General features: G+C 35.5%; 1 protein-coding gene across 1 annotated transcript in view; it reads left to right on the plus strand.

The window, feature by feature from the left end:
• The window catches only part of clcn6 (chloride channel 6), a 31168-nt gene extending 15563 nt beyond the window's left edge, over positions 1-15605 (plus strand). Inside the window, exons 18-23 of the mRNA XM_079826242.1 lie at positions 756-942; positions 2427-2584; positions 4398-4554; positions 6299-6406; positions 6636-6761; positions 13716-15605. Of these exons, the coding sequence (XP_079682368.1) occupies positions 756-942; positions 2427-2584; positions 4398-4554; positions 6299-6406; positions 6636-6761; positions 13716-13796 (817 nt within the window). The 3' untranslated portion in view covers positions 13797-15605. The remainder of the gene's footprint in view (positions 1-755; positions 943-2426; positions 2585-4397; positions 4555-6298; positions 6407-6635; positions 6762-13715) is intronic.
• The last annotated feature ends 216 nt before the right edge of the window (positions 15606-15821 follow it).

Genomic DNA, 15821 nt, shown 5'->3' on the forward strand with positions numbered 1-15821 from the left:
AGAATATATATATATATATATATATATATATATATATATATATATATATATATATATATATATATATATATATATATATATATATATATATATATATATATATATATATATATATATATATATATATATATATATATATATATATATATATATATATATATATATATATATATATATATATATATATATATATATATATATATATATATTTTTATATATATATATATATATATTTTTATATATATATATATATATATATATATATATATATATATATATATATATATATATATATATATATATATATATATATATATTTTTTTTTTAATAAAAAACAAAACAAGAACAAAGTATATATTCTTTCTTTTGATATGTATCCCTGTTCAGATATTCATACACTGGCAACTTTTTTTTCCAAAACGATGGTGGTGAAAGAGTAAAAAATGTATTCATTCATAGCTTAAAATCCTTAGTTCATCTCTTCATTTATTTATAAAAATCCTTATTATATAAAAATAAATTCCGTTAATTTCTCAAAAGTCATTAAAATTCTTAGTTTATCTCATAAAAATGTATTAATTCAAGTTTATTTATTTATTCATTCATTCATTACTTAAAATCCTTTGTTCATCTCTCAAAATTCCATCCAATCCTTAGTTTGTCTCAAAATGAATTTGTTCAGATAGATAGATAGATAGATAGTCTTGTACAATTTAAAATTTTGTCATCTTTGTTTTTAATCTCTCTCCATTTAGATTGACAGCCAGTGACATCATGGAGCCCAACCTGACGTATGTGTATCCTCACACCCGTATTCAGTCTCTGGTCAGCATCCTGAGGACCACAGTCTATCACGCCTTCCCCGTCGTCACAGAGAACAGAGATAATGAGAAGGAGTTTATGAAAGGAAATATCCTCATAAGCAACAATATCAAATTCAAGGTACAGCGTCACACCATTTGTACCAGTATTTATGTGCAGTGTTTTGGCCACAAGATGGTGCAAATGGTCTACTGCTTTTACATCTCGCTCAGTGGTACAGAAATGTGTACTTTGTTGAGGAGAGGTGTAGTGTGACTTCTTAGTGATCAGACTTGTGATTTTTGCCTGCTGGATGATAAAATGGACTATATTGAAGAAAGGATCTGAGCCATAGAGAATATGGGGTGGGTCTTTTGCAAACCAGTTAATGCATTTCTCGAAACAATTCATACAGAACGCACTACACAATGAATTACCTGCAAAAAGCCTGGAAAACTGAAATGGCAGCCACATACACTTTCAAAGTTGATTGTTCGTCGAGCATCCAAGCAGTCTTGCAAAAAAGATAGAATGACAGAGACGGCACAGCCGGCTGGATCCTCATTTCTCGTTTTACACCATGAAAGAAAAACTTTCCATTTTAGAGCATAGCCGTCTAGTTGAAGGAGCTCATGCATAGCATAACATATCAATTTCAACGGTACAAAAATTAAATATTACTCTATGTGGAATATTGATTGCAAGAAATTGGACCGGTTTCAAATTCAGGGGTTTTCCTGGGTCAAAAATGGTTTTCGGGGGTGGCTGACAAACAGTCATCCACACATACACCGTACACTCTGTGTGCGTGCGTGCGTGCGTGCATGCGTGTCATTATTTTACGCCACAACCATTTTACGGAACAAAGGGGGAAAAAATAAAAAGTCAAGTCAACATTCACCTGAGAGCAATTCAGCAATTAGTAGAAAATCAATTAGAAGTGTGTAGAAAACGCACAGTACTTGACAGATTATGACAACAGGTTAAATTTTTTCATTTAATGGCTATTTTAAAGACTATGCAACAGAGAATCGGTATAATATATTTTGATCAACATGACATGAGCAATTGATAATGTAGGAAACGGCAGACAATTGTACATAATCAGTTGCATAAAATGGACCAAAGTATTCGCTAGAAACAGTGAGAAATTGCATTTATGATGTGCATAACTGACTACATGTGGAGTTTGGACCAGCAGTTTTGAAAACATTTCTGTTGTGATCTGAGAAATATAGCAAAGCAACTGAGAAAAACTGTAAGCAACCACTTGATTTTTTCCAGAAAATGTAAAAGAAAAAAAAATCTAGTTTGTACTTTGGTAACTTATAAAAGATTTAAAAAAATATCACCATTTGAGCTTTGCTAGAATGTTTCCCTTGTTACTCTTTTTGTGAAATATGCATGTTTTGACTCATTCATGTGTGTTTATTGTGTTGTTAATATATAAAATAATAGATTAACATTTGTTACATTTTAAAGTTGTGTGTGTGTGTGTGTGTGTGTGTGGAAATTAACATTAAACTAAATTAATAAAAGCTATGTTGTTAGTTTATGAGTTAGTTTGTTAGTATGTTAGTTTTATTTCAATGTCCAAATCACTCTTGATGTTTGTGCTCCTTCAGAAATCCAGCGTGTTGACGCGTGCGGGGGAGCAGAGACGGCGGTGTCAGTCAATGAAATCATACCCGTCAAGTGAGCTACGCAATGTGTGTGATGAGCAGGTTGTTGTGGAGCCGGCAGAGGAAGGGCAGGACATGCTTCAGCAGATGCTGGAGAGGAGGTCAGTTGGATGAACTTTGACCTTTTACCTCCAGAACAGTTCTGGTTGAAAAGCATCTATATTATGAGAACATTGAGCATTGAGAAGATGAATTTGTATGACAGTACTTTACACTACAGTACATGCAGTTTACCCTATATTGCCAAAAGTATTTGGACACCCCTCCAAATCATTGAATTCAGGTGTTCCAATCACTTCCATGGACACAGGTGTATAAAATCAAGCACCTTGGCATGCAGACTCTTCTACAAACATTTGTGAAAGAATTGGCTGGGTCTCAGAAGCTCAGTGAATTCAAACGTGGTACCGTGATAGGTTGCCACCAGTGCAATAAGTCCATTCGTGAAATATCCTCACTACTAAATATTCCACTGTCAACTGTTAGTGGTATTATAACAAAGTGGAAGCAGTTGGGAACAACAACAACTCCGCCACGAAGTGGTATGCCACGTAAAATCACAGAGCGGGGTCAGCACATGCTGAGGCACACAGTGCGCAGAAGTCGCCAACTTTCTGTAGCTACAGACCTCGAAACTTCATGTGGCCTTCCGATTAGCTCCAGAACAGTGCGTAGAGAGCTTCATGCAATGGGTTTCCATGGCCAAGCAGCTACATCCAAGCCTTACATCACCAAGTGCATTGCAAAGGGTTGGATGCACTGGTGTAAAGCACGCCGCCATTGGACTCTAGAGCAGTGGAGACGCATTCTCTGGAGTGACGAATCAAGCTTCTCTGTCTGGCAATCCGATGGACGAGTCTGGATTTGGCCATTGTCAGGAGAACAGTACTTGCCTGACTGCATTGTGCCAAGTGTAAAGTTTGGTGGAGGGGGGATTATGGTGTGGGGTTATTTTTCAGGGGTTGGGCTTGGGCTTGGCCCCTTAGTTTGAGTAAAAGGAATTCTTAATGCTTAAGCATACCAAGACATTTTGGACAATTTCATGCTCACCAACTTTGTGGGAACAGTTTTGGGATGGCCCCTTCCAGTTCCAACATGACTGCGCACCAGTGCACAAAGCAAGGTCCATAAAGACATTGAGAATGGGATGTCATTAAAGTTTATGTGCATGTAAAGGCAGGCGTCCCAAAACTATAGGCAATATAGTGTATATTGTCACACAAATAATTAAATACTCCATAGTCTCCACTTTTAAGCATTTATAGCTCCCATTTATAATTTTATTTAACGTTTCTTAGGGTAGGGACACCAAACCGACGTCACAGATCTAGCGCCAATGACTGTGTTGTCGCCTCGCATCGCCTGCATAGGGGCAAAAAAGCAGCACTAGAACACACCGAGAGAACTACAGCCGACTGTTCTGTGCTTGCGTGTAAATGAGACAACTGTCTATTTCTCCAGATACATTCGTCTATATTCGTAATTGAAAAAGGGAAACTGATGCTGCAGCCTGCAGATACACAAATCGTGAACAAAGCAGCGGGTGCTTACCGTATTGAATATCAATATGGTATGACTCATTCACCAATCAGAGTTTTCTCTCTCACCGACGGCCCGACGCCGATTCTACATGTAGAATCAGCCCAAAAAAAACACGACACCGTCCGACTAGAGCCAACAGTGCGGAACACACCCCGGAAAAACTAAGCCGGCCGACGCTCCAAAACGGCCCAATGTTGCCAGACGGCTTGGGGTGTCCCGGGCTTTACACCAAAGACAGCCATTTAGTTACATGACCACTTCTTTCCTCTCTTTTACACTTATTGTGCCTTTTATTTTAAAAAGCAAAATAAATAAATTTTTCCCATTTAAGCATTTAAACATGAGACTGCTGTCTGTTGTTGATGTTGGCAGGTATGTGCCATACCCAAACCTTTATCCGGACCAGTCGCCCAGTGAGGAGTGGACCATGGAGGAGAGGTTCCGCCCGCTCACCTTTCACGGGCTCATCCTGCGTTCACAGCTCGTCAACTTGCTGATCCGCGGTGTTTGCTATGCTGAAAACCAGTCGGTCAGTGTCATCAAACGCCTCCTACTATTCCCCTTCTCCTTGATTCTTCTTTCGTTTTCCCTTTTGTTTGTTCTCTTCTTGTCTCATCATCTTTTCTCTTGCCTTAATTTCCCACCTCGATTTTCTTCATATTACTCTCATCATTCTTTGAGGCGTTCAAATCATCCCTGTAGTCCCCTTATGTTTATGCCTTATAATTACTTGAAAGTGCACATAAAAATTAAAATGTACTTTATGTAATTTATTAATAACTGTTCCAGTGTTTTTATATAATATTTTATTAACTTAATAGCTTTCTCCACTATTTTGCTAATCAAAGCAGCTTGAGCAGGGTAGAATATTATTAACCACTCTCATTAAAGGGGTCCTATTATGCTTTTTTTACATTTTTTTCTTCCTTTAGTTTGTAATGTTGCTGTTTGAGCATGAAAAAGGTCTGCAAAGTTAGAACGCACAAATCCACTCCTAAGGGAGTTATTCTCTATATCAGTAAACACAGTTTTTGAACTCCCTGAAATGGCTCAATTGTATTCTTGAGGTTTCTTCTGGGAACGAACACATAACAAATATTCCTCATTTAAATAATCCATGCCCAAGGCATATGTAAAATAAAGGGACAAGGCTTGGTTGAGTTGTGTTAGTAGTGTGTTGAAATGTGCAGTTATGGAAAGGGGAATGACATTTCCCAAACTCGAAGCGGATGACCAATCACAACACACTGGTCCAGCTGTCCAATTGGAACACATTGTGCTTTTTGGAAGGAGGGGCTTCATAGAGACCGGAACTAAACAGATGCTGTGTTTGAAATCGCCCCCCTATACCCTCATTCCCTCTTCCCTACATTACTCCACTAATGAAGGAGTGAATAAAAACGAGTGAGTGATTTCAGACACTGAGTTCACCGGAAGGGCTTTTGCATAGTTTCTGCTTGCTGTTTAATAATCATTTAAAACATGGCAAACTGGCAGCTCCAGTAGTAATGAAAATATTTACCTTAAACTCTGCCTTGGAACTAACATGTGTAACCCTTATTAAACAAGTAAATAAATTTAAAAATAATTTATAGCTGTATGATATTACGCTGTAGCCACATTGGACCAATGGCTTGTAAAATGGATGGATGGATGGATGGATGGGTGATTCAGCTGCGGACGCATCATCTGGTCAGACACGCTTAAAATTAAAATATTTTTTTTTTTAAAGTGCACTATAATGTCAAATGGAAAGTTTTAAAGCATTGTTTTAATAATCTTGTGTCACGCACATGTAAAGTACTTTATTGTTGACTATTGTGTGTCATTCAATAGTACATTTTAATGTATTTTAAAAATATATTGCAACTTCGTCATTACAAAAGCGTAATTAAAATATATTTAAATACATGACAAGTTTCAATAGAAATGCAATTAAAGTGCATTTTATTTTACCATAAATGCTTGTCAGTACACTTTAACTATATAAGTAATTAAGTAATAAATGAAGATGCACTTCAGTCCTACTTAAGTGTCAAAAACAATTGTATTTCAACGAATTGCATTTAATATGAATTTAAACTATAGTACATTTTCATTTAATTCCAATGACATGCAGTCAAGAGTCCGAAAGCATTACATTCAATTCACACTCAAGGATATTCTTTTGAAGTATATCCATAATAAGAGTTAGTTATTTTTTAATTTTTTTTATAAAGGTTGCTAAAGGGTCTACCAGCCTATCTATCTATCTCTCTTCCTTCCCTTTGTAGAGTGCCTCACAGCCACGGCTCTCTCATTCAGAGATGACTGAGGACTACCCACGATTCCCTGACATCCACGATCTTGACCTGGCCCTTCTCAATCCACGCATGATTGTGGTAAATTCCTCTGACCTTTAAAACTCATCTGGGAATGCCATGACTCTCAAAGCAGTTCATACACTGCTGCATGATGACTATTAATTGGTGTTAATTGAAAGTTTTGAAGAGCTCTTGTTATAAAGTGAGCCATGCAGTGATGACAGTTTGTTCAGTGGTCTCTCTGAGACATAATTAGCCTAATTTAAACTTTCATTTAGTTTCTCTTTTCTTTTCTTTTTTTTTACAGGATGTGACTCCTTACATGAACCCCTGTCCATATGCAGTCTCTCCAAATACACGCGTCTCTCAAGTGTTCAATCTGTTCAGGACCATGGGGCTTCGACACTTACCTGTAGTCAATGCCGTGGGAGAGGTACGTCTTAGACTGAGGGGGTGTTAACACTTAATAATTTTCAACTGAAACTGAAAACTTTTTATGCGTTTTGACCATTCATTGCTGGAGTTTTGGGGGCCTGAATACGCAAACGTATAGAAATTGGTTTCAAAAGGATTTTGAAAATAATACCACGGGCCTGTACCATGATGGTAGTTTAACAAACACAGGATTAGTTTAGAGTTGACAAAACCAAACCAATCTATTCAGGCTTTGTTGGTCCCATGATGCTGATCATCAGCTTTCCCTGTCAACTCAGGCTTTGATCCGGAGTTTAGGAGTTTAGCTGTGACATCAGTAGTGGACAGCCAATCACACACTGTGGATCAGTGAAACTGAGATTCATTTCTCACGAGAGAAGCAGCGAGATTCATTTCTCTCTTCTGCAGAATATTACATGATTGAAAAATATTAAGAATTTAAACAAATTTACACAGCAAGAAGAAAAGAGCTGTCTATGAAAGAGGACAACTTAAAGAAAATATTCACTACGTCATTGCAAGTAAAAGTTATGAAGTTAGTTTAGTTGATATATAGAGAATTGAGTAATGTAGTAATTTGTTTAGCTTTATTTATTGATTTTAAAGCTTATTTGTATGACCTTTGTATAGGCTATTTATATTAATTTCAACTAAGTGCCTATTAATGATTGATTTTATAAAATGATACATATGTAGTTGATTAAGGGTATAATAATTACATAAATGATATCTAAATCATTCAAAATTATTATTATTATAAATAAGCATTGTTAAAAGCCAGACACTTTAGTCTTTATTAGCCATTTGCTATGTAGTGACCTTTAATTTGGAGTAGAAACAGGGGGAGTGACTTCATTGCATCAGAGGTGTCACTTTGCTCACAGCTGATTGGTCCAATTTCAGTTTGAGATCTCTTATCCAGAACATAACCTGCCCTGGAGCAGGTTAGCCGTGGAGCGTAAGTTACTATGGAGATGAACACTGCTAAAAGCCAAACCACTTTAATGGTTCCCAAAACCCAGGATTGGACAAACTAAGCTTAAACATATCTGGCTAGCCAGCTAAACCGGCTTCATTGTATAGGCCCCACATCTCCTCCATTTAAACTACAAAAACACAAATTTGTGAAAACGGTGACGTCATGTGTTGTGTTCAGTCAGTCTAGCGTAGTGTTTCTTCACAAAGTGACATCGCCAACTACTGACCTGGCATGCAAAATACAGAGTTTTTAGTCGTTTTCGTGGACCCGTGTGAACAACGTTTTCGTCTGTATGTGAAACTTTTCAAAAACACGAATGTAAAACGTATACATTTTGTTGATTTGTAAACTTACCCTAAATAAGCACAAACATCTAAACACGTCAATGGAAACAAAGTGGCAAAGAAATACACTACCAGTGAAAAGTTTGGAAACTTTACTATTTTGATTTGTTTTTGAAATAAGTCTCTTCTGCTCACCAAGGCTGCATTTATTGGATCCAAAATACAGCAAAAACAGTATTATTGTGAAATATTTTAAAAAAAAATTTCTATTTGAATATATTTTAAAAATAATTTCTGTGATTCAAAGCTGAATTTTCAGCATCATTACTTCAGTCTTTAGAGTCACATGATCCTTCAGAAATTATTCTAATATGCCAATTTGCTGCTCAAAAAACATGTATTATTATTATCAATGTTGAAAACAGTTGTTTAAAAAAAAAATCAGGATTATTTAATGAATATAAAGTTCAAAAGAGCAGCATTTATCTGAAATATAAAGCTTTTGCAACATCATAAATGTCTATACTGTCACCTTGATCAATTCATTGCTGAATAAATGTATTCATTTCTTTAAATGCTTAATTGAAAGAAATCATGCAAAAAAATTTTTATAACTCATTCATTTGCATTATATAAAGCCTTAAAGCAGGGCTCGACATTAAGCTTGTTCACGTAAAAAATGTGCTTGTTCCACTGAATTTGCTTGTTTCCTTTTATATTCTTAAATTTGATCAATACATTAAATTAGAATAATACACTATAGGGCTGTTACCAATCAAATTAAATAATTTTCACTGAAAAATTACAACTGCATTCAATAATGTTATGAGATTGTTTTAAATATTTTTTGAATATACAAATAAGAAAAGTTGGAAAGAATGTTTAAACTAAAACGGCAGTAGGCGGCGGCAGGTGAACGTCTGAATGATTGAGTCGATTCGTTCAAACGGCTGATTCGTTCAGTAATCAGGCAGTCGTTTACGAACAGGTCATTGAATCTTTGATTTAACCGATTCATTCAAAACGCTGAATCATTCACTAACACGCTGTTGCATTGATCTTTGTTTGGAACTATTTTCACTGCTGAAATAGAACAAAAACACTCAATATTGTATCTAAAATGTAAGTCACTTAATGTTAATAATTGTTTATGGAACTGTCATATGAAATCAGTGTCATTTTCAATATGTTATAAATAAACTCCACATTTCTACATGTTTACGGCAGTGTGTTAACAGAGTTTCTCTGTGTGAGCGGTGCACGTTTCGATTTCTCCTCGAGAGGCTAGCGCAACAGCGCAACGTTATAGACCATTTCAAGGACGTAAACGTCGGTTCATTATAAATTATATTTTATTATCCACTATCGATCGCCATTTACACTAAATTAATGCAGAATCATTCTTGCATTTTGATGATTCCCTAGTTATTTTTTGTTAATGACGTTTTATCAGGCTACTTGGGCAAGTAAAATTCTCTTTCACTTGCCCCTTCAAAAAAAAGCGTTAATGTCGCGCCCTGCTTAAAGTCTCAATAAACCCACCCCCGGCGTGATGACTCCGATCTTTTAGAATATTCATATCTAATAAATTGCTTTATCGACACAACATCCTCAATAAACCCGTCTCCGGCGTGATGACTCCAATCTTTCGAATATTCCTATCTAATAATTGCCTCACCGACACGGCATGATGGCCAGAGCAGAAATAGCACTCCGACTGAGCCTGGTTTCTCCCAAGGTTTATTTTTCTCCATTATGCCACCTGATGCAGTTTTGGTTCCTTGCCTGCATTGTCACTATATGATAATTGAAATGAGCTGGATAACATCACCATTTTCTCCAGAGTGGCTGTACAGCCGAATCAAATTCCTGCTTAACACTGTGAAGCTGCTTTGAAACAATCGGCATTGTAAAAAGCGCTATATAAATAAAGGTGACTTGACTTGACTTAAAGTTCTGCATAATTAAGAGCGTGGCCACTTTGAGTGACCGGTGGATTGCCGTTTGTCTGCTGTCTGTTAGTCATCACTGCTGTCTGTTAGTCATCCCGCCTCTTTGCCCATTTTCTGTTGTCTGGGAGTGACGTGCTGCCAAGCTCGACCCTACTTTACTCTTCAAAACTGCTCTTCAGAATCCTATGGGCGACGTCACGGACACTACGGCCATATTTTTTTTTACAGTCTATGCTTTCAACATTTGATAATAATCATAAATGTTTCTTGAGCAGCAAATAATCATATTAGAATGATTTTTGAAGGATCATGTGACACTGAAGACTGGAATAGTGATCAGTGTTTCCCACACAGACTAATTAGTGGCGGTGCACCACAGAATCAACAGCGGCCGCCACATATTACGTGTCGTTATTCTTCTTTCTTTTTTTTACGCTATTTAAAACACGCAGCGTATTCAGATGCACTTCCTTTCCCTGCTCTCCCTCCGTCTCTCTGTCACTCGTGCACGTCTCTCGCTCTCAAATGGCCAAACCTGCTCTTGATATGAAAAAGTCTAAGCTTTGAAGTTTTAATACGAAATTCAAACAATAAATAGCGTTTTGGCGCTAATGTGGCATAACAGTTTAAAGCCAGAGGCGTTGAAAAACAGAGTTGCGACATGCTCTCATCTCCCGGCGGCGCACACGGTCACGTGGTTCAAACCCACGCTGTCAATGCATTTGAATGGATAGACAGTTTCACTATACAGGTATTTGCAGCAATTTTTGTTAAACAGTACAGTATAGAGTGCATTGATTGTTACGTCAACCATATTTCCTACAGTATCATTTTATTATGGAGAGTGATGGAGATCAACATTGTTAACATTAATGTTAATGTTTTTCTTGTATTTAGCCCTCAGGTATTCCTTACTAATTGGCCACCCTCACTCATTGATGGTCAAATGTGACCATACACCTTAACTATTTTTCAATTAAATAAATGTTCTAAATTTTAGTTTAATAATATTTATTGAATATTTTGAGGAGATCTTTTGGTAATAAATAGGCCTACTATTTGTGCAATAATTATGGTCCATTAATGACCATTTAATGAATTAAAATTAAAATATTTTTCTTCTAATATTTTTCTTATTTATATAACAATTAGTGTAGTAATTGAGGTTAAAATAGAGAATTCCAATGCAAAGAGGCAAATTCCAAGAGTCATTTTGTGGCTGTAAAAATAATAATTTTAATTTGTAATGCCCACTATTACCCACTATAGGTGCCTATATGGCTCTTTAATAAATATACATGTATGTATCTAGTTGCTCAAAAAAGTATTGCAGATCATAACCGCTTACCAGTGTTGCCACAGTTACTTTGAAAAAGTAACTTAGTTACTTTACAGATTACTTGATTTTAAAAGTAACTAAGTTACTTTACAGATTACTTGATTTTAAAAGTAACTAAGTTAGATTACAAGTTACTTTATTAGTTACATTCATCAGTTGCCGACAACACCTCTGCAGCCTCAACATAAAAATGACAACCGTTTTTGCCAACACTAAACATAAAACATGTTACACTACACTAAACATAAAACACTAAACATAAAACCCTAAACATGTTAATGAAAAGGTACAAATTACTTTGTGTTTTTATTAAATACATTTATGAAAAACAATTTATATTTAATTTTTAATTTATATTTATATATGAATGTAAATAATTATATGGGCCTACACAAATAATATAAAATTACAAGATTTATATTTTATTGTAAACGTAATGTGCAGCTCTGTAAAGGGACAACAAATATATGATCGATCCGTGAGAACAATATATTTTTTTAATAATCTTTAAGTGCACAAAACTATGAAAATATATGAAACGCTTCAAAACAGAGCGGCAACAAAGCGCTTATGCGCATCCCGGGTGCAGAATGATGCGCTTAAAGCAACATGGAATCAGAGTGTGCAGTGCAGCGCGAGTGCACATTGAAAAGTCCACGGCATAAAGAGAACTAGAGCGTTGAACGCACAAATCCTAGTCTACTATGTAGCCTATATCGGTCCAAACATTCACTGATTATTTGTTTCTTCACAGTTTTTAATTCTGGTTATTGTGCGTGTGATGCTAATTAATAGTCCTTGTGTTGTCACCTGAGTAGCGAGCACAACATCTTTCAGAAACCGCAAGATAAACTCCAGGAAGATAAATTATTTTATCAACATATCAAGTATTATAACGGGAATATATCATATTGGAGTGAGCTTTACCGCTGACTGCTGACTGGAACCGAACGCGACGCGCAGTTTGAATGCTGAACGGAGAATGATTGAGCTACAGCGGAGGAAAGACATTCAGCTATGGAATGGCTTTAGATGACTTTGTAGGCTACTAGCAAATAATAATATACTAATAATGATTGCTGAAGGATAATGTGACAATATATATTTCTGATGATTATTTAATTATCACGACATGCCTAATCTGAGCAAGTGACTGCCTGTCTTGAGTTTTGTCGACAGACGGAGGCGGCCGCCTCATAATTCTCTATGCAGGAAAACCCCTGCTGAGACTAAACAAGAAAGCAAAAATATATATTTTTACTAAGGAAAATGACAAAAAAAAGTAACTCACTGTGACTTGGATAAGTTACTTTAATCTGATTACTGGTTTGGAAATAGTAACGCTTTAGATTACTCGTTACTGGAAAAAGTGGTCAAATTAGAGTAACGCGTTACTAAGTAACGCGTTACTGGCATCACTGCCGCTTACTTATTTTTAGGTTTTGCATTTGAATACATATTTAGATATGATCAAACACTAGATTTCTTTAAATGTGACATTTTAAAATGTTAATAACTTACATCCTAATATTTTTAATGATACTTGTATAAGCACACACAAGTGAATATTAATGAATGCAAGCTGATATAATTTAACCCAAGAAAAGTTTAAAATAGTGTTAAAATAGTGCTAAGGCAAACTTATTTTTCCTTATATATACAGTAGGCTATATACATATTAATTGATACTGAATCAAGATCAAAATCGATATTTGTGCCGATCACCAACCCCAAATACCCCCAACCCCCGCCCGCCACCACCACTACAAATTGGTTTCTAATCTGTCGGAAACACTGGTGATGCTCAAAATTCAGCTTTGCATCACAGGAATAAATTACATTTTAAAATATATTCAAATAGAAAACAATTATTTTACGTTTTAATAATTTCACAATATAACAGATTTTTTAAAAAACTTTTAATAACAAATCCAGCCTTGATGAGCAGAAGAGACTTCTTTCAAAAACAATCAAAATGGTACACTTTCCAAACTTTTGACTGGTAGTGTATATACGCAACCTTTTGTCTTCATTAATTTGTACTTTTTACAGGAATAGTTCACCCAAAAAAAATTATTCTATCATCACTCATCATCAATGTCATCATCAATGTCATTCCAAACCTTTTATTTGTTGTGTGGAACACAAAAAGAGAAATTTTGTACAGTGTTCATGCTGCTATTTTCCATGCAGTGAAAGTATTTAGTGACCCCAGGGGCTGTGTAAAGCTCCAAAATGAACCAAAAAAAGCTAAACATAAAAACGAATCATATGACTTGAGGATGAGTATGAGACAACAGAATTTTATTTTTGGATAGACTGTTTATTTTTGGATGAAGCTTAAACGGTGCAAGAATGGTTTCATAAATTTGTGTTTTGCCGTTTGTGTCTCTTTCAGATTGTGGGAATAATCACCAGACATAATCTTACCCATGAGTTTTTAGTTGCTAAACTTCGACAGCATTACATCACAATCTAAGACTCCACTGGCGCCGTCTGCGATCAATCAGCCAAACTTGAGTATTGGCTCTCTCAGGATGAGCTGAGCCAAACGCTCCTGGGACCTGAGACCAGATCGCCTCCGGACCTGAACCCCTGCTTCAGGTCGCACCCTTAAGCCATTCCTAGTCACTGCGTGGACCGCAAGTTCGGTATCTGACCCGTCCAGGCACAAACACACATCAAGCTAGCACTAATGCAGGTGAGGTTACCGTTAATTGACACCTTTCAGGAAAGCATTCTGATTTCCTCGTACTGAAGATGTTCGCTGCCCGTGCTTTACCAACCTCACTGTAGCACTTTTAATTTTGTCTCTTTGAGTTCTGAATGTTTTAAATTGTGCTGATCATTTCTGTGTATTTATTATGAATGAATGCTTTTGCACAAAGAATGAGATAAACCTTTGACCACAGTCCCTGGTCAAAATCTTTTTACTTCAAGGGTAAATATCATGAAACCAAGGACATGTCTGTGTCATTATTCACCCCAGAATCAAAAGAAAGATTTGTGTGGGTATAAATAATATGCTGCTTCTTTTTTTTTTTAGACCATTAGTTTTTTTCAGAGATTTTTTTTATCATTATGATTATGAAGCACATTCACCCAAATTAAAAATGATTCTCGTTACTGTACTGCCAAAGTAATATTTCAATTCTATTGCCATCATTTATTCTGATTCGATAAAAGTTTTGTATTACAATAATACAAATATTTTTTTTATTTTTTTTATTACTGTATTAATCAATGTAAAGAGTCATCAATTTATGGGGTGCATAACAGTAATTAGAAATTTTGCAATTAATGTTAAAATACAACAAAATAAATTGTTAAATAAGGCTTAATTTTCTCTAAACAAGATATTTTTGGGGTGAAATGTGACATTTTCATGAGACCTTTCTCTCAATTAAGGAACAGCATTGCGATATGGCATTAAATAAATATTACTAGACATATAGACAAATATATGCATACAGTTCTGATCGATAATTTCCTTTTCTAGTGTCACGTTTGCTCTACATTTTAAATGCAATGTATGGTTTTTCAATTCCAGTGATTTGGCATTTATAACTAGTGGAAAATATTTCAATTAATTGTGGCATTAACACTATTTTTACAGTTATTAGCGCATTTTCAGATATTAATTTTGCCCATTCCATTGAAAATGTCTTGACATTTTGTCAGGGAAGAATGTTCTCAGGGTGTGTTTGTAATAATGAACCAATCAAACCACCATAAAGTCACTAAATTACAGGGATTTATGTAACATGTTTTTGTAATCTAACATCCACTGTAAAGTAGTCATGATATCAGTATCATAATGTGACTGTGGTTTGATTTCAAGGGATTTATAGGAGCAGACTAATAGTATTAGAAGAAATGATAGCACATTTGTATACTACACATTCCTTTTTTTATAATTTTTTTATTTTATTTATTTAAGATGAATTCCACTGAGATTGTCACATACTGTATATGCTGCAAATAATGTTTTAATTTATGCTTTAAAAAGTCATTTATCTATTGCAGTTTTTTGTTTTGATGTGAAACAATCTTTTCAAATGTATGTTTTTATAACATTTTGGTCTATTTGAGGTTTGTTTATTGACTAATTATGTGCTGCGGGTATGAAGAGTTGACAGAACACCATCTGTTATAAGAGCTTCATGAAGTGACATGCAAATCATCTGTAATCTCAATAATCCATTGTAGTGTCATGTATCCTATCATTATGGTTTTTCAGGTGATGGATTCAATGCAGTATATTCAAAATAAAATCTATACCCTTGTAAACTTGTGTTTGGTGGAATGAGTTCAGTTCCCTTTCATTCAGTCACTATGACGTAACGTTAGTGACTAACGAATGGGGGGTTTGCTTAGAAACCAATTACCTTCGAGGAGTCTAACAGCACCCAATGGCAGTGCCAATGCCATGGGCATGCGGAATTTGCATGCGTAACTCCGCCCCACCGCGTGGGTATATAAGGAAGTACGCTGGCAACATCGC

Source organism: Gobio gobio, assembly GCF_949357685.1.
Source record: "Gobio gobio genome assembly, chromosome: 10".
Taxonomy (NCBI): Eukaryota; Metazoa; Chordata; class Actinopteri; order Cypriniformes; family Gobionidae; genus Gobio; species Gobio gobio.